The sequence below is a fragment of the Puma concolor genome, chromosome D2, assembly GCF_028749965.1.
Source record: "Puma concolor isolate L17-30 chromosome D2, mPumCon1.1.hap2, whole genome shotgun sequence".
Classification (NCBI taxonomy): Eukaryota; Metazoa; Chordata; class Mammalia; order Carnivora; family Felidae; genus Puma; species Puma concolor.
This window is the reverse complement of record NC_141677.1, coordinates 36858480-36886089: the sequence shown is the minus strand read 5'-3', so window position 1 is coordinate 36886089 and position 27610 is coordinate 36858480. Positions and strand designations below refer to the sequence as shown.

Here is a 27610-nt window from a genome sequence, read left to right as displayed (position 1 = left end):
GGAATGGTGAGTGTGTGTCTGCCTGTTGCAGGGATCCGATGCGATTGTTGTCAGGTGCAGAGAGAAAACAGTTCAAGGTAAAAAGAAAGTCCCCCCAGGAACTAAAATTTTAGATGGAAATTAGAGAGTGTAACAATGTCCAAAAATACTAGAATTAAAAAAAAAAACTCAGATCATTTCATCCAAAACGGTCTTTAGTATAAGTTGTCCTGCAACATTCCATTCAGCTTCTGTTTAGACACATGTTAGCCTTGACTACAGACTAAGAAGAATGTTCAGAAGTCTAAGCAATTCACTTCCTGAAATCAGAGAAGAAAGTACATTCTTTAAGCCAAGTGTCCGGAAATGAGGACAGACCAAGGAACCTGTGTAGGCACTAGTCAGAGATAAAGCCAAGCCTGGAGTCAAAGTCTGGGATCCTTTCAGAAGATTCCATGTTACTGAACATTCAGAACATTTCAAAAGCCTTTCATCTGTGTACCACTCTACAATTCAGCAAAAACTGGTGGGTCACCGTGGGCCATGGACCATACTTTGGGAATCTGTGTTCTAAACCACTGAGGCAAGGAGCAGAAAAAAACACTGGGTGTTGATAACTACGATTAGATCAGACTTTGACAAGGCTCCAAGGACATAACCCACACTCCCAAGGAGGCTTCCATAAAATGAAATGAATATGCCTGTCCTTCAGAGAAAAATTGAGAACTGAAATGAGACATTTAAAAAACCTTTTTTAAAAAATGGGTGGCTTTTCAAACTATAGGTCATAATCAATGTGATCCTGTGTGTGTGTGCCCACGCACATGGATTACAAAGTAAAATGTTTAACTTTATGAAACAGACCCAGCCCCTTAGAACTGCCCCATGCTGCCTCTGTGAAATTAACTCTATAAAAATCTTCTAAGCCACTAAGGCTGCATACACATCCTAGTCCAAAGGACCTTATGTCATAGTTTAAAAATTTCCCTCCAGAGGCACGCTTGGGTCAAGTCGCTGGCCCACACTGCCCACTTGCACACAAGAACCCCCGTTATCCTACACTGCAAGTGACCAGGGTCTCAGCTTCTTTTAGGAACTGATTTTGAACAAACATCAATTCTTTTGGATCCACGGGCAACATTTCACAGCAGAGAAGAGCAATTAGTAAATGTACAAAGTGAGATCCAGCTCACACACTGTCACTTGCAGTGTTGAGTATGTATTTGCTCTAAGTAAAGGGCTTTGCCTTCATTTGTGTCAGTCATGCCTATAAATAATAGACTTTATTTGAATTCCATAGCTCCCTCTGAATTCCACCCTACTGAGTTTAACAGCAACAACATAAGATCCCACCACCGTTGTCAAGGACTCAAAGTTATGATCAATACACAAGCTTGCCACCAAACCAACATTGATTTATCCTTCACAACTATGTGGAAAGGAAAAGGCTGTTTCAATGATTTGCTGCCCTTCCCACAAAAAAAAGAAGGTGTCATCATCATCCTCCTTCTCATCATCATGGTCACCTTATAAAAACCATGATGACACTTACACATATCAGTCATAGCCCTTAGCTGTCTCATCCCTCCTGGTGCCCACCACCCACCGATCCCATGCAGAAACTGGGTGCCTGAGCTCAGAAATTTCTGACCACAGATCCCTAGCACTTAGCAGTTCTGCAATTCTGCACCATTAAAAAAGCAAAGGTAGGGGCGCCTGGGTGGCGCAGTCGGTTGAGCGTCCGACTTCAGCCAGGTCACGATCTCGCGGTCCGTGAGTTTGAGCCCCGCGTCAGGCTCTGGGCTGATGGCTCAGAGCCTGGAGCCTGTTTCCGATTCTGTGTCTCCCTCTCTCTCTGCCCCTCCCCCGTTCATGCTCTGTCTCTCTCTGTCCCAAAAATAAATAAATGTTGAAAAAAAAAAAAAAAGCAAAGGTAAAAAAGTCAAGGAAATCCTGACCCACAAGACTCCCTCCCCGCTTATCATAAAAATACCCTCATTTGGGTAGTAGTAACCTCAGCAATGCAACTGCTTCCAAGTGAACAGAAAGGGACAATTATCTGAGACAGGGGAGCCTCTTAAGATTAACTTTATTTAAGACAGAACATTCAAATAGCAACCATTCAATCAGTGGGTGAGGACACTTATTTAGATAAAGATAATATTCTCTAAAAAAGAAAAAAAGAAAGAAAAAAAAGAAAAATCAAACTCTCGATTCTCCATCTATTTATTTATCTGAAGGAAGCAATGAGAAGGAACTTGCATGAGATGTAAGAAATTGGAGCTTTCAAACATGCTGTTTCCACCTTATCATTCTTATCTGTTATATATAAAAAAAATACAAACAGCTGCATTCAAAGATAAGGTGTTGTGTATGTTGCCCAGATGTTTCTGAAATCCGCTCCCTGTTGAACTTATCTCCCCACAACTGAAGACACCTCTAATCTTTTCTAATGGCTTAATCAAATGAAATGAATGCCCTGGCATAGTATCTTCTTTAAAACTTAACACTACTAGTTGCGTGCACATGTATGCACACACACAACAAAGTAGGGATATTTTTAAATACTTACTTGTTCAAAGAAAAACTAGGGCCAGCATCAAAGTATTATTCACATAATACATTTTCTCAAAGAAGCTGGAAAACAAGTCTGTTAAGATTGTCCAGTTTTTTTTCTTAATCCTCAAACTTTTGTCTTCACAGAAGGTGATAGTTCCTTTTGTTCATTACTTCAAACATTTATCCCGTTCCTACTGTGTGTCCAGTGGTCCACTAAGAACAGAGTAGAAAAAATGGGCAAATGATACGAATAGGAAGTCACAGAATGGTTTGAAAGATAAAAGATGGAAAGTTGTAAAGAAGGGTTGTATAGAGGGTGATGAGAGAAAATAAAGAAAGAATATTGACTATCTGTCCAATTGAGGTCCCAGCCCCAAGTAGCCTCCCCAGACACAAAAGGTCAGAGTGCAGAGAAAAAAATATTCTACACCAAATTTGTTACCCTTTTGTGAGCTGGCTTCACATTTCTGCTCTGCAATTTATCATTCTGGAACACAGAATTCAGGGTCAAAGGGTCCTTAGAGAATACATGGCTTTACATCCAGAGAATACATGGCTTTACATCCATGGGGCTTGTTTTGCCCCAAGACTAGGGGCCACCAGAGGGAAGGGTCTAGGTCTAACAAGAGTTTCAGAACAGACTCCATCCTGCATAGGCACTGAGCAAGGGCTTTCATCGTTCAACAATTTGTATTTATTGAATTACAGAGTCAAGACATACAATACCAAATTTTATGTCTATTTTCTCAGCTGAAAACTTAAGGTTTTAAACCAAGTGACCTACAAGGTCTTTTCTACTTCTTTTTTTTTTTTTTTTTAAAATTTTTTTTTTTTCAACGTTTATTTATTTTTGGGACAGGGAGAGACAGAGCATGAACGGGGGAGGGTCAGAGAGAGAGGGAGACAGAGAATCGGAAACGGGCTCCAGGCTCTGAGCCATCAGCCCAGAGCCTGACGCGGGGCTCGAACTCACGGACCGCAAGATCGTGACCTGGCTGAAGTCGGACGCTTAACCGACTGCGCCACCCAGGCACCCCGGTCTTTTCTACTTCTAACAGTCTATGTGCTACTATCTGGCAAGGCCTAAGCAGTTTTCAGATTTCAGCATGCTTCTAACTGGTTTTACCCTCAATCCTACAATCCACTCAAAAGTTTCCATAAAACACACCCTCTTAAATGTAACTGGTCATCCAACAAACACACACACTTTTTTTTTCAATCAATACACTGGGGAAGCATGTGGCTTCTGTCAGAAGGTCCTGTACCAAACACAAGGTACAAAAAAGCAGAATATGAAATGAACTATACTTTCTGCATCATTCTTATGACGGCATCATGTAATCTCTTAAAAGCAATTATAGTCTTTACAGGTAAAAAGGCAAACAGTTTGTATTATCAAACAACTCTATGAGTGGAAGTAGGAAATATCAAAAGCGAATGGTAGAAATAAAAAAAAAAAATACAAGTAAGCATCATAGAAAAGAACAGAAGGCCCCAGTGGTTAGAGCTAATGGTTTCTATAGAAAGGAACTGTACCTTGGGGGAGAATACTAGTGCCTTCAAAGAGGCCTTTCAGACAAGCCCAAATAGAAATAATCTGAATCATTTTTGTCACTTACCTAAAAATCTCAAAGGCACCATCTTCAGTTTGCCAAGATGCCTCTCTTTCCAGACTTGTCTAGGTAAACTATGGAGGTCTCGAAAGGTCACTCAGCTCAGACTAAAAAACATTCTTCCTTGGTGACCATACAGGAAAATAAAATAACCTGCTTTAAGATTATGCTAATAAAGTTCGAACCCATTAATTTGAAATCCATTTCTTAGATGTGTGTTACTTTCAAGTTTCTTCTGGGTTTTTGTCCCTGAGTAGCCTGAGGGAAATGGAGCCATCACAAATGAAATAAGGGGTCTACCTAACCCATAAAGGAAGCCAGTAGGTTAGAAAGTTCTTTCTTGTGAATAACAAAAAATTAATGAGAAGGAATCAAAGGGCAGCTATGGAGCAGAGAAAGTCCTTTTTAAAAAATGATTTACGTCTGAAACCTTTATAATCTCTTTTGTACACAAGCAGTACACGTAAAACCATGTCCTCTTGAAACACAATGAGACAGAATATTCAAGGGAAAGTGCATACAACACTGGTCTGTTTTGTTAAAAAAAAAAAAAAAAGGCACACACTACAATATCAAAGAAAACTCAGTAAGAGGAGCTGTAATGAGAATCCTTGCGGACAACAACTGGAGTTCTGACTAAGGATCCTGGCGTGCTTGAACACTACCCTTCTATGCATCAGGCAGCGGCCAAGTCCTTATGGATAAAAAACCAAAATGTCCACAGGTATTGAGGCTACATGATGGGAACACAGAGTTTCGTTATACAATTCTCTCCACCCTGTTTTTATGTTTGAAGACTGTGATAATCAATTTAAATTTAAGGAGCACCTGCATGGCTCATTTGGTTAAGCGTCCTACTCTTGATTTCAGCTCAGGTCATGATCTCACAGTTCATGAGTTTGAGCCCCTCATCAGGCTCTCCACTGTCAGTGCAGAGCCCACTTAGAATCCTGTCTCCCTCTCTCTGCACCTCCCCCACTTGCACTCCATCTCCCTCTCTCAAAAATAAACAATTTGAAAAATAAATTTTAATTTAAAAAATTGTTTTAATATTAAAAGGCCAATAATCTCTTCACTTCCTTCTCTGAGAATGGATGTGGGCCAGCTCTGACCTAGAAACCCTATACAGCTCTTAGCCTCCTAAGCCACCATCACCACCAGGTTAACAGGACCAGAGATAGACAGCATGCCCAAGCAGGACCTCACATAAAGTTCCAAGTCCGGACAGTCTCTAGGGAAAAAAAGAGGTCACATAAAAGTGGAAAGGGAACATGCTGATCTGCAGGGAAGAGAAGAAAAAGCAAAGGGACAAAGAGAAGCAGAGACAAGAATCCACAGAATTCCCCACCCTCCCCCCCGCAAAAGAGTCTGAAGTCCACAGGATCCTAGCTTGTCAGGAAGCCGACCTTGGAGAAGGTAAGGTACTCACTCCCTTAGGCATTCTTATCTCTGCCCTCTCCCCTCTTGTTTGGCCTGATTTCAGATCTTCGCAAACAAAAGAAGCCTTAAGCTAAGACAAGCATGGGAGGAGAAAGAACTTAACGACCCAAGTGTACCAAGCTGGAGAAACCAGCACCTAAGAGACGGTCTGCCTGCTCCCCCAGAGGCCTCTTGGAGCCAGGATGAGAAGAAGGAATGGAGAAGGAGAGGAAGAAGGCAGCTGTGAGCAACCCTCCTCCCCACCAGAAACACTCCAGCATGGCCATACCTCACATTTTTCAAGCATCACAATTTCTGTGCAGAACCTACAAGGGAAATTTATGCAGCATATGAAAACGAAAAAGCTAGTAATGTCTTCCTTCCCATTTGCCTTTTTTCCAGTTTTATTGAGAAATAACGGACATACATCTCTGTGGAAGTTCAAGGTGTAACACAGGATGGTTGGATTTACACACACTGTGTTAGGACGACCACAATAGGGTCCACTAACATCCATCTTCGCCATTTGTTTTTAGAGAATAAAAAATAATAGTCATAGAAAGATTTGCTGTGGTAAAGGGAAGGGAGGGTGACAACGTAAGATCTTAAAGCTTTCTTCCCTCTGTGCTGCCCTGGACCCTTTGGCTTCTACAAAGAGAGAGCCGGCACATTTCAAAGTCACTTTAGAGCTTACAAAGTAAACACGCATTCCAAGTTATTCATTTTTGCCAATAAAGGAGATTTCTTTTTCCTGTATAAAGGTCATTTATACCCTTGATATTCTGAGAACAAGTGGCCAGTGACCAAGTGGGGATATTACTGTGAGGCTTTATGAAGAGGCAAATATTGCTCCCAACTATCACACCAGATCTATAACATCACACAATGTTTCATTAGCTAACAAGACATTTGCTTTCAATGAATGAAAACTATAATAAAGAGTTGCTATATTTTAAAAAGTAATGAATGTAATTTTTGCTCTCTTTTATGTTGCTATAAAAAAGGGCCTTAAGTGTACTTCTCATCTGCTCCTCTTCTTTAACTACCATAATTTATGCAGATAAATGTTGGATGAATTGCATCAAGAACACTATTCAGATTGCTACCCATAAAAGTACTTAGCTATCATTTTCTTTTTCTCCTATTTATATGTCTTTGTATTACAAAAATCAAGTTACCAACATTAAAAATGATAGATTGTCACCAAAAGTACTGAGGCATAACACTGAATAATAAATTATTAGTCTTTGAAGGTTAAAACCAAGTTTAAGAGATAGCAATGCTTTTGTTATGGCGGACTCTTTTCAAACTGCAGTTGACGGAAGGAAGCTTACAAGTGACAAAAACTGACACCCTGCTAACGCTATCAGCCTGCAGATTTACTGCAAAACTCTAAAGTACTGTCAAGGGCAGATCAATGTTTGTGATAATTCACAAAATAATTTGGCTTTACATAATAGGCATAACGTTATGTGACTTAGAAATGCAACCCCTGGTGTCTAAATGCAAACATGGGGAGGCAGCATGTGGTTTATCCAGCCTTCCCAGAACTTCAGCCTAGCAGGGCTCAGGTCAAAGGAGGAGGACAGGTTTCATCTTGGGGACTCTAACCATTCCCATTCTCTTACCTCCCCCCCCTCAAAGAACCTCATTGGAAGAAAGATCTATCTTCTGAGAAAGCATTGTTCCATCCCTCATCATTCCCAACTAAAGACTCCAACATCAACAATGTGACAAAGAATAAATCCATGCCCTCAGAAATGGGGGTGTTACCAGTTCATACATGAAAGGATCTGCCAAACAAAAGATATCTTTGTGGGTATCCCAAACACTATGTAAGGAGCTAAACAGGGTAGAGCAGAAAATGCTGGTACAGCACACTACTTGTCGACATCATTCAGCAAAATGGAAGCCCTTCAGAGTTAATACACTGCTTAAGCACTTATGTGATTTAAGAGATATTCACAAACTTGACTCACAACAGAATCCTAACCACATCATGGGCAAGAAGGAATCTACCAGACTCTAAATCCATGGGGGGCAGGGAGCAGAATGCTTGGCATACACTTGATGCATTATACCTTTTTGTTGAAACTATTAGCAAAGCAGCAATTCCCAATTGATTTATTCTCTGGACTTCCCACATTCCTATTATCCCAATTTTTATGCTAGGATACTTTTAAAAAGTTGAGGTAATCTCTCTTGTTTACTAGGTATTGCTAGATCACCAGTTACAAGTTCATACACAAACGAAGTTTAGTATAAAAGTTCCTATTCCTTTCAGTAATTCATTCATTGGAAAAAAATTTATTGAGCCCCTACTTTATATAAGGCACTGTTCCAGGACTTTGGGATATATCCACTAGACGGCAGAGGGAGAACAGAGACAAAAAAGCCCTGAATTCATGGTATTTACATTTGGGAACTAATCTGAGAATAGCAGTATAAATCACTGACCCAATTAATAAATGTATACTGGTGACCTTCACAGGACTGGCAGATCTGGGGGTGGTCTACCATCACCTCTCATGTCTGTGATCACGGCGGACTCTGATGATCAATTAGGGCACACTCTCAATGCAGCAGAACTGAAGACCCTCAATATAGCAGGCCAGGTAACCACCTCAACTGGATTACAAGCATGTGATCAAGATGGCATGTGCTTGCCAAGATATTATGCAAGGTATATAAAACTTGAGACCTAGATCCAGCCCTAGATAAGCTTCTAGTCTATTTGAGGAAAAGAGTCTTTTACAAAAAAATAAGAATACAGCCTGATATAAGGTATTGCAGGGGTTACTGCATAATAATTCAGACAAGAATGGTTCAGATCATAATTAGTCTCAGTACTCAAGTTTCAGCTTTGCGGTCCTTCATTTGCTTCTGCAGCCTCAGGAGAGGCTCTGGAAGTTTTGCATTTGACTTTGAATTTGATTTTAAAATGAAAATGGGCATGGAGGGGACAGATGGTAGTGTTGGTAGTATAATTTCTTTATAATATTTTTTTAAACAGTTTCTTTTTGGGAGAGCGCAAGTGGGGGAGGGGCAGGGAGATGGGGACAGAGGATCCAAAGCAAGCTCTGCGCTGACAAGCTGACAGCAGCATGCCCAACGTGGGGCTCGAACTCACCAACTGCAAGATCATGACCTGAGCCAAAGTTGGTTGTTCAGCCAACAGCTACCCAGGTGCCCCAGGGGTATAGTTTTTAATGGACCAAAGATGGGCTTTCTTGCCAAGCATCTATTCATAACAACCCTGTCCCAGCTTAGCATTAAGGGCCAAAGTCTGGAAAAATCCTAGCTTAAAGACTAAACAGGAAGGACATGCTAGTAAAAATAAAAGTTTCTTCATCTGTACTTAAGGAGTTTGTACCAGATCTCTACAGATCTCTCCAACTCTCTGATTCTAAGCAATACAGGCTCCAAAGCTCCCTCAACAGAAATGAACACCCTCCCCCGCCACCCAAAAAAAAAAAAAAGACAGTCCAGCAGGAGACCTTCGCTCATGTTAAAACCAAACCTCACTCAAAGGATACATTCGGTGTCACATATATTCTTAAAAGCTCATTCTTACTGGTGTTATAAATTAGATAAGGACAATAAATTATCAAATATAGAACAGGAATGGGGAAAATAGGAACATAATAAATATTGCACTAATCCAATATATTTACTTCTTTTTTTATTTAATGTTTTTTATTTTTGAGGGATTGGGGAGGAGAAGAGAGAAAGGGAGATAGAGAATCTGAAGCAGGCTCCAGGCTCCGAGCTGTCAGCACAGAGCCAGACGCGGGGCTCAAACCCACGAACTGTGAGATCATGCCCTGAGCCGAAGTCAGATGCTTAACTGACTGATCCAACCAGGCACTCCCAATGTTTATTTCTAATGGAAGTTGCCTTACATTAAAGCACAAAGTAAAGTAAAAACATTCTTTCAGTTCTATGCTACTTGGAGAATCTGCTTTACAGATTTCCACATCTACTTATGCCACCCTCTTCCTCTTCATTTCACTCAACTTCCAGAAAACAGGAAGTTAAATGCAGTTAACGGGTATAACTGACCGACCAAACCAGTATTTATTTCTCAAGCCAGGATCCATGGACAAATCTTGGGAATCTAAACACATGAGAAGATTGTAATTCCACGTTTAGGTCTTAATAAGCTTAAAAAGGAAATGAGTAAATGACAATATTTCATTTAAAAGTAAAGGAGGAGCACCTGTGTAGCTCAGTCGGCTAAGCCTCTGACCCTTGACCTCTAATCAGGTCAAGATCTTGGCTCAGGCCATGATCTTGCAGTTTTTGAGTTCAAACCCCGTGTCATCGAGCTCTGTGCTGACAGCCCAGAGCCTGCTTGGGATTCTGGCTCTCCTTCTCTCTCTGCCCCTCCCCTGCTCACTCACATGGGTGCAAGTAGAGGAAAAGAGAGGAGCTTGGATTCAGACATGCTAAGAATGCTTTGGGCTCTGACACATTAGGATTTAACTATACAGCCCTATTCCCAAGTGTGGGGCAAACGAAAAGCAAGAAGGTTAAACAGGAATGCCTCAGCTGCTTCAGATCACCAGAATGGTCAGAATAGTCCTTCAATAATAATCAGAAATGCCCCTAAATGGAGACTTAATCTCCGCATAAGGCACCCAAAAAATAATACTCTCACTGCTGTACATACATACATACATAAATCTGGATCACTCGCCTTAAAAATCACCATATCAGAGTACTGCTATGCAATCCTCATGCCCATTTTTGCACCTGTTTTGTTCTTAATGTGATCAGCACGTTGGATGAACAGTTTCAAAAGAATAAGCGACCCATACACTGAACTCTCACTGATTTTCTTATAGGTGATAACTTTTTTGCCCTGAAAATTCACAATTGAAAGATTTTTTTTCATTGGAATTAAGTTTTAGCTGTCTCCAACAACTTAGTAAATTGTGACTGAATTGACCCGAGAAAATAAAAAAACAATGAAAGGAACAGTGGATCACAGGTCTATAATCACCTGTTTGAAATCTTCCTGGATTAATACACATAGTTTATATATTATATACACATACACACATATATTCACGCACAAATATATACCTGTATAGATCCGTGTATATGTATAAACTCAGTTTTTCAGATTTTAGAAATGTAATATAATTCATATACTGTACATGAGCTAATATTTCTAGCTGGTATTCATGTTTCTACAGTGAAATATGGGAATGTTTATACCATAAAAAAATAATAATGTGAGATCAGGACTCTTATATAAATATAAAATGAACACATGTAAATTATTTAACTAAATTCATTAATGAATCAACCAGTAAGATGTACCAGTTGAAAGGAGAATTCCAAGTACCACACATACCAACAGTGAAGAATGCCAAAATGAATTTACAAATAGATACAAAACTGGTAACCCTCAAGTTGGGTTAGTGTCCTTAATGGAGCTCCTGTAAGCACCCTGTATCCTTTCCTTCCCAGTATGACATAGGTTCGAAACCACTAGGCTCTCTGTCAGAACTTGAGTTCCTTCAGGCAAGTCAGAATACCAACCAAGTTTGTACCCCTAATACCAAACCCAGTGTCTGGCATAGAGTTGGTACTCATAAATTCTTGCAGAATGGAATTCAACTCTTCTTTAGCACCTAATATAGGGATTTGGCAATTTTAAATGAATATATGATACCACTACCTGATTTTACAAGGAAGGGAATGGAAAGGTTTAGGCCACTTGGGGTTTGTTATTGTCAGAAGAAGGTGGCAAGGTGATACACAGTTTTGAACTCCAGTGGGAGGGCTGGTAGAAAAAGAGGGGACACAAAGGAACCAGTGAGCTCATGGACAGAACGTGAGTCAGTGGTCTAGACTAAGCATAGAAACAGCTACATTCTCCAGAGTGGAGGCTGGACTAAGTCCCAGAGTTTAGAATAGCATTGGTCAAAGTATACTTCATGGATTATCAGACCCATAGGAAGGTACCTGATAAAGAGAATTCATGAGAATATACCAGTGGGTAAGACTATATACTCTCTTCTTAGATATACACACGTGTACCTGAGTATATACTCTGAAGACCCCTATACTTAAGACAAGTGTTGAACTTTGTTCTACATGGAGCTTTCACCATAAAATCCATCCTTCTTATGGTATCTATCACACCATGTTGTTCGGACTGGGGTCAGATGTGAGCCCAGAGTTAGATCTACAAAAGAAATACATCTAACAAAGCTCAGGAAAGCACTAAAAGGGCAAACCAAGCCAGTAGACAAGAACAAAGGCAGGAAAGCCAGACACAGGACACGGTGGGCAAAGTTAAGTCCAAAACAGTTAATTTGGAACCACAGAACACCCTTCTCTGTAGAGTATAGGTATCTCAAGGCAGATGCCCTACTTAGGTCATCACTTGGTCTTCAGGGCTTGAACATGTCTGAAGTAATATGGTTCCAGAAACAGAGCAGCTAGGGAATGAAAAAGGCCAAGCTGAGTAAGACCTTATGTCTATTTTTTATTGCAGTTCTAAACCCTGGATGCACATTAAAATTACCTGGGGTACTTTTAAAACTTCACATTTCCTAGGCTCCTACCCCAGACCAACAAAATCCCTCTTTTCTAAACAGAGAGCTTTGATAAGCTTCCTATAGTATCCTCTCCCATTACAACAAATCTGGCATCCGCTAATGGAAGCAGTGGAGCCCTGGCCCAAAGACAGTAGGGTCCTAATGAAAATTCAGCAAACCCCACCCTGTCCAAAGAGTTCTCTATGAAAAGTGCCACAAATTTCCCCCAGAAAGTGCCACTCTAGCTTTTCCCTAAAAATAGCTTTGCTTCCTTGGAGAGGTCAGATCCACAGCCTTCAGAGAGAAAAGCATAAACACAACTCTTGCCAAACCAGGCTCTCAACACTTAAATCAGCTTGGTCTCAAGTCCGCACAAAGTTCCAAGAACAAGGAGAGTCTTCTATAAAGGGTTTAACAGCAGACCATGGTTATGCAAGGCGCCCAGATCCAGTTCTCAAAATGCTTCATGTCCAGAAGTTCTAATTAATTATTACTTTACCAAACGAAAGTGAGTTATGTATTTCTGTCATTTCATCTAGGATCTTCTCCAGGCTGCCAAAAAACATGAACATACCCAAATACCAAAACTATGTAGGAAGGCTACAGAACGTCCTCACCAGAGACAAGACAGAGTTTTCACTTCATAAATCACCAAGAAACTCTGAAAAGGCAGCCAGTTGAAAAGACAAGCTACACTGGTGAAATATTTTCTTAATTCACCTCATTCAGGGTAATTGATTTTTTTTTTACTTCATGAACAAGTAATTTTTAATGTAAATAATAAAGTCACTTAACCATGTACTCTTATTGCATGTGGAATGACAAAGTTTTTATCTGAATTAATTAGGTGATTTTTCACTAACACGGATTTGTTGCTTTTACTTAAGACTTTGTTTTTAATCAAATCCCTTCCCACCCTGACCCTCACCCCACTATGAGATGAAATGGAAAGCAACAAAAGTTTCTTAAAATGTGTTTCCCTGTGTTTCTTTCCAAAGGATTACGATGGCAAAACCCTCAGCATCAGTACAGGAACTACCCTGCTTCCCTGAGACGAGGTAGTATGCAAATCCCAGGCCCTATTTAGAATGTGTTTCATCCCTGTGTCATCACTGCTGGGAGCATCAGCCAAAATTCTGACATGCACATCATTGTCATACAACTTTTCACATCGTAGTTCCTGCTTTTAAGTGTACAATTAATGACAGTGAGGAGAAATTCAAGCTATCTTGCCAGAGAGGTGAAATTCTTCCCCTTTAAGAGTAGAAGGTTCAACCTGGCAAAAAGAAGAGACCCTCAGTTTTTATTTTCCCCTGTTTCTTATCTCTAGGCATCCCATCCTACTCACGAGGCAGAAACATCACAGTTGGGGGAGGGGGAGACAAAATTACTTCCACATCCTGTAATTTGTCTGGTGTACTGGAACAGAGAAACAGTCTTATGAAACCCAAGCCACAATCCTCTTTTAATTTTATCATTATTATTTCACTTTGGAAATCGTTTTATTTTTTTATCTGGAGAATTTTTTCAGCTGTTTTAAGTGTTTTGTTGTTGTTTGTTTTTTTTTTCTTTTTTACAAAATTCAATGAAAAAGTCAAAAGAAGTCCCAATTCCACTCTTCCCTCCTTATGAAAGGCAATCTTTGTATTGTGTATCTTTTGCCCGGAGAAGGTACATTTGTGCATATCTGTGTCACTTTTGTGGAAATTCTTTTTGTTTCCATGCACCAAAATTTACTCATCTAGCCGAAAGGGGAAAAAAACATATGTATCACATTCCTAGGAGTTACCCTCCCTCATACTATCCTCAGGCTTGAAGGGAGGACCTTGGGTGTCCTCACTTGTCTAGCTCCTTGCTACTCAAAGTGTGGTCCATGGACCAGCAGCATCAGTGTCATGTGGGAGCTTGTTAGGAAGGCACATGCTCAGGTCCCAGGCAGACATCCTGAATCATCAATTTACATTTTAACAGGATCCTCAACAGATTTCACATGCATAGCAAAATGGGAGAAGTAAATAAATGGTCTAGTAAAAATTCCCACTCATGGTAAATAGAATCTTCTCTCAGAAGTTCGCTTTGCCTGTGCCTCGATTCTTCCAAAGCCTAGGTGTGCAGGACCATAAAACCCCAGCGGCCTTTATGGTTTTCAGCAGAGTAAAGCAGTCATTCCTCAAACCAGGCAGCAAGTGAGGAAGCAGGGAGGAGGGCCGAGGGGTGGTGGCAGGAGCGGCCTCCCCCAGCCCGTGTGTCTCAACACAGCAGAGTCATTAATTAAGATACGCCCCGCTGCTGGCGAAGCAGTCACTCTGGCGTTCCCTGTCTGCTTGGGACTGGCGTGAGGTGTGAGAATCTGGGTAGCCTTCTCCATGGCTCTGCCCCGCTGGCGTTGATTGTGTATGATTAATGATTTAAAGAAATAAAAAGAGAAAGGTCAACTTCTGAGTTCAAGACAGAGCAGCTACATAGGGAGTAATTAAGATACTTGTGTAAGCATGATTAATAAGCACAAACTGGCACTCTGGGCAGTAAACAAGACGCAAGCAGATGGTTAGCATGGAAAAGGGTTTTTTTTTCCTTCTTTCCTAAAAGCAATTTTTCAGCAGCTTGAAACTTGGCTTGTGAATTCTTTTCCTCCCCCAAGTCTCAAAAAACTCATTATCTCCACAACCTTAAAAAAAACACACACACACACAAAACCGTGGTGAACCCCTTTCAAGACTCACTCATTCTCTCTTTTCAAAAAAGATACCTTATTATTTTATTTTATTTTTACAGATAACTAGAGTTTGCTTGTAAAATGGATGCGACTCATCTTTGTTTCTCTCTGCCTTTTATGTCAAGCGTCCCATGCACTGCCAAGCCTGACAAGGTGGTTCACTGCACAGTCTTTTAACTCCCACCCACCACTTCTCCCTCCCACCCCCCAACCCTGTGATGGGCAGAACAGAGGCATCAATGGTGGCATTTCTGGAGAGTGCTGGCAGGCAGGTGTCAGAGCCGTCCGGCAGGCGCCCCTCACGAACACTAATCAGCCCTGGTGTTCTTTTACAATCCATATCTAATTCGCAAGTTTCATTCTTTCTGAAAAACAATTACTAGGTTTTGAAGTTCATTGTGCATTTACTCAACTGTCTCTTCACATTAACGTAAAGTGGGAACAAGAGAAAATAGAGTCAGCAGGGAAGGGACATCAAAAGACGTTAAGAGTGGATGAAGGCTTTATTTTAAGAGTAATATAATTACAGATGTGTGCAATATTTTACAATAAATGAAACACAAAAGGTGTATCCTGTGCTTTCAAGATAGTGTGTGTGTGTGTGTGTGTGTGTGTGTGTGTGTGTGTGTGTGTGTGGAGAGGCAAAGAGAGACAGACAAAGAGACCTAGGAGAGAGAGACTCAGATGTACACATTCCCGCAGGGATGGGAAAAGAAAGAGAAACGGGTCATTTAGGACTTAGGAAAACAAAAAGATTCTCCCAGGATCACAAGAGTAAGGTATGCATCTCACACTTAGCAAAAAGAAAAATAATTTAGCCATGACAGAGTAAGCAGACTTAGTGGGAGAAGGAAAGGAAAGGCAAGGACAGAGTGTGAAAAAATAGAGGCAGGGAGGGAAGCAAAGGCAAAGAGAAAACAAAGAGAAATGGAGAGGTGGGTCTTAAGCAAAAACTACAAAGAGACTCGGCATACCTGATGAAGAAAATGCCATCAACCTGGAGTCCTTCTCCCAAATGCCATTTCTTGAACTTCCTAAAACTCATAATGAGTTGCTAGCCCCTGAACCACTCTCACTCAATTGTGAGGTTAACTGGCCCTTGACAGATGCAGAAATGTACTGTGTACCAGCAAGTTGCCATGAGTCTCCCCAGGCCAGCCTCAGTCCAGTGACCAAGTCTGTGCTCACCATTTCCTGGCCAATCCCCGGGGCCTCCCACCTCAACACCTACTACGGGGACCAGTCCTGTCAACCTTGTCCATCCACCAAAAGACAACAGTTCAGGCCCCAAACCTGAGCCCACATCACTCAGCCTCTATGTCCTCAGGACCGGAAACCACCACAGGCAGTGGCCCCTGAACCTAGTCCAGCCAAGGGCCTCAAAAACGTGCCCAACTATATTCTCTTCTTCCTTACCACCAAAACAAAGGTGAGAGGGGAGAGGAAAGGAAAGGGAAAAAAAACTCAAGCTTCCCCCAATAGAAAATTCTAATATATTATCACCATGATGCTTGGTCTCATGCCTCAACCCTTTTTTGTTTTATACTCAACACCTTAGTAATTCTTAAACAGCACTTTCCAAAGGTGTTAGAAAAATAGCTGAAAATGTTTGGAATACTCTAATATTACCCAGAGTAGAATGGGGTTCTTTTCTGTAGAAAGCTTCAGTCCCTTTAAGATGCTAACATGCTTTGTGAATTGTTCACAGCGAGCTAAAGCACATCATTTCCCGAACTGATCGAACTGATTTATCTTCTAAAGCTACCCCTCCCCAAGACTTGGGTTCCATGGAATACTCTGAGAAACACGTATCTACATCTAAAAAAAACCCTTTGCTGTTTGATAGTAACTAATTTAACCTCTATCTTTTCCTTCTCTAGCCTGAACATACCAGTCTTACAAGATTTTCCCTCAGAGATCTATTTCCTATTCCTTGAATCATTTTTCCACCAAACTGCCACACTTCCCATTTTTTCCACATTCTCTTTGAACTCTTGTAAGTAACTTCAGAGCTCCAACAAGGATCTCATTCATGCAAGCATGGAGTGAAAATGGCTTTGCATGTCCTACTCCCTTTAATGCAGCTCCAGATTATACTGGAGTTTTGCCTGGTCACCCCACATTATCTGTAAGTGCAAGCTGAGGTCTCTCTCCAGATAATTTGCATCCATAAATATATTTGTTCCAAAGCTATTTAGGAGAAATTTTGGAATAAGTGCAAAAAAGTCTCAACACTGTGGAGGAAGAGAGAGGGGGAAGAAAGGAAAGGCCCACATTTGGCAGGGTCCACACTCTCAGCTCACACAGACCCATCTCAGGATGTACTCTTTAGAAAAAGGCTTATAAAATCCCTGCAGAATATAGACACCAATGTTCACAGCCCAAGCAAAGAACAGTAAGGAAAAAAAAAAAAAAACAATATATACACTCTCTTCTTTATTAGGATCCATCTTCAGTCTAAGACTCATTACCTTGTACTTAATTTGCTTCAACAGCCTCTCCAGTCTGCCTTCCTAATTTTCATCTCTTACCCTAGAATCAAATTTGAATACATGTCAAACACTACTTCCACTATGCTCCTCCTCTAGCCAAGCACACATTTCATCTTCCCCATAATCCTAAGAAATAGGTACAGTAATTATCCCCATTATACAAGTGGGAAAACTGAAAAACAAAGAGGTTAAGTCAACCCCCCAAGATCACACAGCTAGAAAGTGGGGGAGCCAGGATTTGACCCCTGGGCCATCTGGTTCCAGGGTCAATGCTTGCCTGGCTGCCATGCCTATTACCTAGTCTCACCCAAGCATTCAACAGTAGCTTCCCATGGTCCAAGCACACCAGTACCACGCACCATGCTTCCTCCCAACCCCTGCTTCCATTTTCTTCTTTAAACATCTTCCCAGCATTTGTCGTGTGTCACCATCTTTAAGATCTTTCTGACGATTCTTAGCCCCATGTCCTTGCCTGTGAATTCTAACCTGTGACCTATCTCACATGGCTTCAAGCTAAAGGACTTTATGGCTTGTACTCTTCACCACTGTTTTTAGTATGTCAGTTGCTTTATCTCCTCAACTAGATTAGAAACTCCTTGATGTTTCAAATGACTGCTCATAGGCTGAACAAATAAATGGACATCCTTCTACTACCCAATGTGGCCCTTTGTGGGTAGAATCCTTTCATCACCACCCAATATATCTGGACCGTGCCAGGATTTCCCTGGTACCAAGGGCTGCCTCCAAAATTTTCTCCCATGCTCCCTTTCTCTCAAGCCTAAGCCTCCATTTTATTGTCTCTCAGGCTGGCCCACAAATTGAAATAGAACATGATGCTTAATTTTACATCAACCAGTTAAGCTGCTTTAAACACTTCAATATTCCCCAAATGTAGTTAAATATATGAACTTGCACTTAGAGTTGTCAACAACGCATTGACAATTTGTTTTATAGTTGCATGTTAATCTACAATCTGTTTAATGCAATCCAATACATTATTCGGGATGGTGATATATAAATTTAAGTCCTGGAGCATGAAATATCATTTAGGATTAAGGCTCTAATCTCTTAACAGAGGAGATATTTGCTCACAAAGGCAAGCAGCTAAGAAGAGTCCCTGCATATAAAAGGCATCATCATTGTCTCCTGCACCAAGGAACCAGCTACAGGGCATGCCAATCCTGGAGGGCAGATAAAAGGGGGACAAAAGTTACCTTCCCTCTGGCTCCCAAAGACTTTCTCACTAAATCAGCCTCACAAAATAGTTATAAATTCACTGACCAAAAGTACTGTTTATGACTACCTCTTCGTCCTCCCCAAAGTCCTCAGGTAGGAGAACAGTAACAAAGGCAGTGAGGGCTAACTCATATAATGCAACTATATGAAGCAGGTCCTCTTATATCCCCACTGTTTAAATGAGAAAACTGAGGCAGAGCCAGGAAGGGGCACTGCTGAGCCAGGGCCTCATCAGCAGAATCTGGGCTCTTCGCCACACTTTCCTCTGCTAATCACCCCACATAAAACACTAACTGTCAGGCTTATTTCCAAGCCAAAGACTGGAGACCACTACAAGTTGCCTGGGATAAAGTAAGTGTTCAACAAATACTTTGGAATGAGAGAAAGTATGAGCTACTGTGAGCAAGCAGAAGAAAACGACAAAAACTACAAGTACAAGATACTCATTATCCTCAAAGAATTCAGAGAAGACAGGAGGAAAATAAGAGATCAGCAGAAGGCCATTAAAATGCCAAAAGAGGGATCACAGAAAGAAAGGTCCCAGAAGGAGAGCTGATGACTTGGGGGTTCGGAAAGGGCCAGGGTGGGATGAAGGAAGGTGCAGCTCAAAGAGCCCAGGCTGCTCGCCACATTTGGACCAATGCCCTCCTCATTCAAGCCCCATGGAAAGAGCTAGGTCAACAGTTTGCTACCAAATGTCACTTATCCATATACGAAACCCCCCACCTATAAACAGACATTCTTCAAGGCATATACCTTTCAGGTTGGGGACCCAATCACAGCCTACTCCCTGCCCACAGCACACATAGACCTTTCCTCTGAAAGCATATATTGGTCACTCTGATAGGATGCGTTTTTCCACAGAGCCCAGCCCTGTCAGGAACTCTGGTTCACTGTGACTAACTCCAACATAAGGACCTAATCTTGGATGTTCCATGCCCAATCTGCCTGAAAACCCAGTTTCACCCAAACTCCAGTATTGCTGGAAGCCCTCAGAGACATGGGCAGATGGCATAGGCCACGTGGTCAGATGAGCAATAGGCTGGCCTTGCAAGGTACTTACACCAGGCAGACCAGCAATGCTAACTGGGGTGGTCAGCCTCCAAGAACTGCACCATCCCAACCTTTATCAACTTTGCGCTTCCTTGTTTGGAAGTGATACATATTTCAGAAATGTCAAAATTCTTAGAGAAGTGTGGTGATAAAATGAATAGGCTGTTTGCTCTCCATATTGATATACCCGATTTCACTGTCATTTTAGTTATAATAGGAAATGTACAAAGTTAGCTTTGCTTGTTTTGACAACCACAAAAGAGATTTATCAGTTACATGTACCCACTGAAGCTGAGGTTTCAAAGTTAAAATTGGTTCTAGCCAAGTTTCAATATTATTAATGTTTTCATGATAACAAAAACATGTAACTTTTCTGATAGTTCTCAATGCCTTTGTGAGGAAGAGTTTTGGAAATCTGGTCCACTTGCCAGAAACTTCTGTTACTTTTATGCAATAATTCAAAAGAAGTCCATAAAAACTAGAGCAAAGTTAATTTTACTGTTTAGTTTTTAAAACAGGAAAAGTTTCACATGACTTAAAATAGTGTCATTGAGATTTCAAATCCCCGAGCTGTAAGGATTTCTTTCCATTTCCTTCTCTGGTCTTCTCAAATACATGCTTTTCCATTCTTGTTTTAATTGCTTCAAATATATGAAATTCCCCCTAATTCTTCTGAAAGCTCTTACAAAGCCGTGGTCAGATTACTCACTTTGTCAAACTTTCTCTTAAGCTGCATTACTCTTCGGAGGCACTGGTGTTCACATCTGTGCACTGTACAACGTTTGGCTTTACCTTCTGCGCTCAACTTACTCCAAGACAAGTAGTTATTAGCACATCTTCATGCCAGTAAATCTTTCAATGAAAGAATAAAGAGAAGGAAAGGAAAGGGAGGGGAGGGAGAAGGACAAAAGCCAAACAGTGAAAGAGTCCAGACATTAAGGAAAATGGAGATGTTTCACAATTTCCCAAATATAGAGCTGAAAGCTAAATTGGGCAGCCTCTGTCTTCCCATTTGTCTGGAAGTTCCAGGAGTTAGATTCTACTTAGCAAATTTTAACATACTCCTGAATGAGAACTATTCCATTCCATGAAGTTGGTAGTTCCACTTCAACTTCCATGAAATGAGTAAACTGACTAGCATTATCTCAGGAACCTCCAGGACAGCCCTGTAAAGACGTGGACGTGGTGTTCCCAGTGTACATCCGTGGCCCCTAGAGGTGAACACCTGCCTACAGTCATACAGCTCCTGAGTGATAGGGCCAGAATTGAACACTCGTGCCACCTCTTGCTGAAACCATCTACTCCCAAATTACAATTACTACATTGCTAAGAGGGCAATCTTTCAACCAAAGATGTGTTTCCCAGCTTCACATTAACTGTCCCTCAGCCAAAGAAAGAGGACACATTCAGAAAATGCCTTATCACAAAGGGTGGTCACTGACTGCTGGTGTGACTTCCAGCCTTGGGAAGCAAAGGTTTCTACGAAGGCCAACCTGGGGACTTTACTAAGCAAATCCTGGAAAACTACGGACAGTTTAACAGACACAGAAAAGGCTCAGAGAGGTGTAGAAAAAAAAGGTATATTCAGCAGATACCAAAAATTCAGAAAGGAATGCTAATGGAAAATTTTTTAATAGTGTTTACGTTTTAAGCTTGATGTTCTGTGAAGCTGATGCACAAACATAGGATACTAGGCTCAAGTTGCAAGAAGTGACTTGTCACACGGGAGCATACAATACTTTGGGTCATGAACTAAAACTAAATAAAACAAGTCTTTTGAGTATTAACAATGGAGGAGTTTGTACTACGTTGAAATTATGTCTAAATGGCTCCATAGTAAAGTATATGCGCAGGTGCAGGTTTGTACCTCTCCCAGTGCTAGCACGCACAAGGAGAACCCACAGACACTCTACGAATGCCTCCACAATTATAGTTTTATCATTACATTATCTTGTATACAACTGGAGATTTACACTGTCACCTTACAATTCTCCCACTCTCCACTTTTTCTTCAGCAAAGGGGCAAAATTAATTTATTTTAATTTAGATTTAATTTAGATTCCTGTTCTGTAAGACCTGACTAGACCTCTAGCTAAGCAAGAGGGAGACAGGAACTGCAAAATTCAACTTTTTCCTCAAGAAAGCAGACCCTCACCCATCAGCTCAAGTGACAATTAGCAGTTTCTGCAGCACATTATATGAACAGAACTAATAAGGCAAAGGAATCGGGGGCAGGCTTTTCCCTTCACAATCCTGTCTGAAGCTTAAAAGAAAGTCTGAAAACTAATGAATTCTGAATTCATGTCAGCTCAGTAGAGAGCAAAGTCTTTTATCTTCACCTGGAATAGGAATGAAAGAAGAAAAGCCCAACAGTTCATCCACTTCCCCTAAAACATACTCTGCTTCAGTCCTATTCTTGGCTAGGAGAGTGTGGAATCCATTGAAGATGGAACAGGTCTCATTTTAAAAGGGAGCAAATCTGAGCTCAGAGAAGTTAAGCAACTTGCTCAAAGTCACAGAGCCAGTCTTCATATCCAATATCCCTGGCCTGGAGTCACTGCTACTCTAGCAGAAGAGGGGGAAAAAAGTATGGGCTTTACTCCAAATGTGAAGAATGTTTGCCCAAATTTTTTCTCTAAGTGTTTATGAAATTATAAATCAACATATGAAATATGTGTCAACTAAAGATAGGCATTAATGGGTTCAGAAAGAAATGATCAAAGGGGACCTCACTTCCACAGAATGCCTCCTGAACAAATAGAAGGAGCACATTTACACACCCATGCACAAACACAGGCCCCCACAATGCATGCCTGTAAGACCCAAATATAACATCTCTCATGGATTCCCTAAAAGGAACTCACCAGAATATTCTGCAACAGAGGACAGCTGACTGCACATTTTATAAGAAACAAAGTCCTAGGCCCAAAGATTAAAACAAAGTATAAGCAGCTCAAAACCCAAGAGGAAAGGCTTAATGCTTCACAGAACTACTCACAGACAAGTTTAAGAAGCAGGTTATCAGACAAAATAGTTCTGCAGAGCACTGTGATGTAGTAAGGAAAACAGCTAGTTCCTAACTAAGTTTATCTGCTCTGACAGCTTCTGTGTTGGCCTGGCAGAGGTTGAGTGTCTACACAATGAACATAAAGATAACCTACGATGGCTACACATCCCCATCCATTTGCCAAAGGTCACTAAGGATTGAGCATTTTGCTTCAGTGCCTCCACTAATCCAAAGACATGCCAATCTGCTTACTGTTATACAACATCAGGAGGTTCGGATTTTACTTATCGAGGGATGTCGGACTCGCTTTGTCAGAACTTGGTGACTATTAGCACAAGGCTGAGTGACCATAGCTGCAATGAATTTTTAAAAACTATTTGGTTTTAGGATGCCCAGGAAAGAGGATGTGACTAAACAAGATGGCGGTAACTACTGTTGGACAACATTCCACTCTCAGAACATAAAAGCTGAACAGTGGAGCATTGAGAAATTAAATTCATGGCCTGGAAAACAAGCCAAGATTAAAAAATGTCATGTTGATACAGTAGGTGCTCTTGAGAGTGGGGGGAAGATGTCAGAAACTGGATTGATTACATTTTCATAGCAATGTTGTGTGATGGAGGTGGGGAAGGGTCAAGTGTATCAATAACCCTCTAGTGCTCTGGGGGCACATACCATATCTTTCATCAAAAACCTACACAATCTACAAGTCCACCATCATCCAGCTCAAAATTTTCAGTCACCAGGGCCAAAGACCCTTTCCATAGAAAGCTAAGTAAGATCAGTTGGGTCCTACGCCTTCTTTTGGGGCCACCAGGAGGTGCTGTTTGCAGCAACATGGTTCTCAACTGATGGACAGTTTGGAAGGAGAAAGGTACTATGTTCCCTCCTCTGATGCAGCTTTAAAATTTCATTCTATCCATGTCTAAACCAACATCCTTTCCAATCCTCACAAAAGTTAATATTTTTCCTTGAATGTCAAAAAAAAAAAAAATAGGCATTCATGAAATGACCTTGCTGTGAGAGGTCCCTAGACTTCCTGTAGACAAACTTCCAACTCATCTTAAGACTGATATTGGGAGTAAATTCTAAGAGGGAGAATACTCAAGGGCTTGTAACAGCGTGCACAGTCCTTAGGGGTGAGCGCTACCTTCACACAAGATTCCTGAGGACATTTTCTACCCAGACTCTCCAGACGGAGGGCAGACTTGTGCAGGAGCCCAGGTTTAGGGCTAACTCCTGTTAGTGCTTACAGGTATGTCTTCTGCCATACAGCAACATTTGGGTCAGCAGCACGTTCAGCACAGAAACTCCATCATGAAAACATAGACATGGCAAGGGAGAGAAAAGACACAGGGGTTTCTAGGGTTGAGGGGGATTATGTTAAGCAAGAAAAAGATGGAGAAGATTAGGTAGAAAATAGTGGAGAGAACTTTTAGGGCTGAATGGCTATTTTTTCTCTTTTGACAACAGTGTAAAAGAGACACAAAGAAGCTGCCCTACCCTGAGGAAAGAGAACTGCCCTTTGATGCTAAGACAACCATCTATAATGCTGATGAGAATTCTCTCTGGCCCTGTCTGCCCACCATGGGGGCTCATCCTCTGACCGCATTCTTACCTCTGGGGTGACCTCTTGTTTGGTCATAGGACTGCAAGAAAAAGGTTCATCTGAGGGTCAGGAAGACGGTAGCCCTTACACCCACAGGAAACCAGTCTGCCCATCAGGAGAGGACCCTCTTTCCCTTTCTTTTAAGGACTTGAAAGGCAAATCCAAATGTTTTCTCTTTTGTTTTCAAAATTGCCAGTATCTTTCTTGTTCTTCAAATAGGAGACAGAGAGGGACTGTGACCTATTCCTAAAGTCATAGTGAAAACAAGAAACCAGGCTCCAACTCCCAATCCAGGGGGCTAACCCCTTCCACTCTGTGGACTCCCAGTCTCACCAGGAAGGTGGGGGGGGGGGAGTCAATAATTTTATGGGGGACATAAAAAAACAGTTGGATTAGACAGGACCAAGGCCTTCTTTCAAAAGAAACCAACTATCATTCTACAGTCCAGTTCACTAGAAGGTCTGTAACTTTCAACCACCCAGACCTTCCTTTCTTCATCTGTAAAATGGGAATGTGTCCAGCCCCCAGTTGAGATACAACATCAGGAAATGGCTGGTACCACCCCTAACACATGTTCTGTACTAAATGAATCTTAGTTACCTGCTCCTTCTCCAGAGCAAATACTTTCTAACGTGAAAAAAATGAAACTGACTTCTTAATTGTCAGATTTGCTGTGAGGTAGTTGGCAGCTCCCTTTGATTTCAGGATTGCTCTGGATGTTTTGCATGGGGAGGCTCCAGAGTCTTCGTTGGGCTTGATGGCCAGATAATCAGACTGTCTTTCTGCTCACATCCCCAAGTAGACCAGGACTGAGATCCACATGGTCATATATTTACATATGTGGAGCAGCAAAAAATCTCAAAGCAAATAACAAACTTCCTGTGTAAGAGCCCCCTGTGACCAGTCTCTACTTAGACCAAATACAACACAGGCTGGACTATTTTTCCTGAGATTTCTTTTCTTTGAATTTCAGACAAATAACTACACTTCACCTACCAGCCTGAGTTGGACGGAAATGCACAGCATCCTAGCAAGAGGTGATATGGTAAAGTGGGAACCATCAAACTTCAGGGACTTAAAGAGAGCTCTGATTAAAACCCCCACTCTGCCCCTTACTGTGATTGAGGGGCAAGTTCACAAAAGTTGGCTTCATGTTCCTCATCTGACCAATGAGTAGAACAGCACCTGCCTAACGGGGTGTTTGTGAAGACTGAATTAATGTACATCCTGATATAATAGTTTTGTGGAAAACAAAGCATCACAGTCACCATCAGTAGGCTCCTTGCTATATCCCTAAACCACAGTATGTGGGCCACCCAGAGGGAAATCAAGCTCCCTTTCTAAGAAGTCTGGATAGACTTAGGTAGACACCCTATATTCAGATAAACACTATCTGTAAGCCCAGGACTTACCTTCATTTTCCTGGCTCTCATGGCTTGGTGGGGAGGGAGATGGATGGCAGCTTTAGAAAGGGGTGGTGTTGGGGGTCAGAGAGAGAAAAATTGATCAAGGGAGATTTAGACTGGACACCTTGGTCCCTCTCCAAGTCTGATTCCCACTCACTGTGAAGTCCAGCTACATCTTTGATCATGGGTTCCATGAGATAACTCAGTATCTTTATAAATCCTCAATTTATGCTATGCTACTTTAAATTGATTACTGGTTATATGCAATCAAAGGTCTTTCCCAAGACACAAATCTAGAACCCATTTCTGTAGAGGCATCACAAAATATGGTCTCCATCTCCTTTCACCTGCCTTCCTTCTTTGTCAAGTCAGCAAACACCAGTGGGGTGGGATGGCCGTGAACCATGAAGTCCAGTCGACTCTTTCTTCAAGAACATGCCTCCCCTCCTCCTCCCACTTTGCACATTTATCTGAAACAGACTGTCTCTCTCTCTCTCTCTCTCTCTCTCTCACACACACACACACACACACACACACAAATTTCTGTCTTGCCTAATTATGCAAATCCAACAGCAGCTTGCTGGCATTAGAAATACAGACTTGGCACCTCCCTTGTGCACAGTCCCAGCCTGTGTGAGCCCTCATGGTCTCCTTCACAGAGCTGGAAAGCACCCCTAAGTGCCTCCATCACAGCCAGAGACTCTAACAACAACACAGCATTTCAGTCTTTAGGGTCTTTAAAAAAAAAAAAAAAAAAAATTAGACATGGCAGCAAGCATTCCATCCAGCTCAAGGTTGCACTTGGTGTGGCCTGCCTCAGGACTCATTTCTATGACTTGTTGCAGCACATGAAGTTGGATGGGAAGAAGAGACGACAAGAGAGGCCTCAGAAAAGCCTGGCAACAAGGACTGGGGAGATTCTGGGGGAAAGAGGCATTGGGCAAACATCATCTCCCTAATCTGCATGATGACTGCCGGCCAAGTTTGCTCTCAGAGCTGTGAGAGGGACCAATTAATTTATCAATCTGCACCTCTTTCTGCCATAACATATTTCCCTCTTGCCAACAAAAAATGTGTCCATTATCAGGCAGGTCCCTGTCCTCCTAAGCAGCCCATGTGGCTGTATAATTACACTTCTTTCCTTGACAACTTGCATGATTGTTTTCCTAACAGTATATTACTTCGTTAGTACTTTCCAATATACGTTATTTTTAAACTGTCACTTTTGCCCAACTCATCCCAATTCACACTCGTCTGTTTATCATAACAATCATTAATAACTGTCAGTCCACGCCATCATTGTAACGAACTCACTCCCTCATTAGCATGTTCTAGCATTTGTTCCGTAGAGGGGGCTGATTATTTTTTACAACAGGCCAAGCCAATTACTTTAGTGAAATGGAATCACATTAATCAAAACTTAACAAGGTGGCAAATTTAAAGATATCAGATTGCAAAAGACAGCATAACTAATATGTCAGTGTCAGGGGTAGCATGTAGGTATGCAGCAGCTGTACTAAATATATCTCTTCACAGAGGCCACATGAATTTTGACGTTTCATATGATCTGACAACTACCAAAGTGATATTATAGAAGGCGAGAGCCCGGTGCTGCTCAGCTCACGATGACTTTTGTAGATTCTGGCAAGGGCAGTGTAAGCAGGGAGGGAGGCAGAAGAGGGGTGAAGAAAATGGTGGCCATGCCTATCCAGGCTGGCAGACGGCAGTGGATCATGTCTGTGTGTGCCAAAGCATTTTCTTTTACACTTTAAATGATGATAGTCATCCATCACCGTCTGACAACTGCATCAAAACCAGCTGCAAAACATGCAAAGCCCAGCAGTCTAAAATATGCTGACACAACCAAGAGAAAAACAGAAAAAAAAACATATATATTTATTTATATATTCCATAGGAAAAGGAAGCAGAAGAGGGGGAGGAGGAATGGAGGTGGGGTGATTACAAAG

The 27610-nt window shown here is 41.5% G+C and overlaps 1 protein-coding gene across 7 annotated transcripts in view; it reads right to left on the bottom strand.

Annotated features, from left to right (window-relative positions):
* LRMDA (leucine rich melanocyte differentiation associated) overlaps nt 1-27610 on the bottom strand; it is a 1048113-nt gene that overhangs the window by 804420 nt on the left and 216083 nt on the right. Inside the window, exon 1 of one of the 7 annotated variants that reach the window (XM_086680070.1) lies at nt 15815-27487. The exons of the other annotated variants lie outside the window; for them this stretch is intronic. Within the exon in view, the coding sequence (XP_086536196.1) occupies nt 15815-15833 (19 nt within the window). The 5' untranslated portion in view covers nt 15834-27487. Of the gene's footprint in view, nt 1-15814; nt 27488-27610 lie in introns of those variants that run through there. 7 annotated transcript variants of the gene reach the window in all.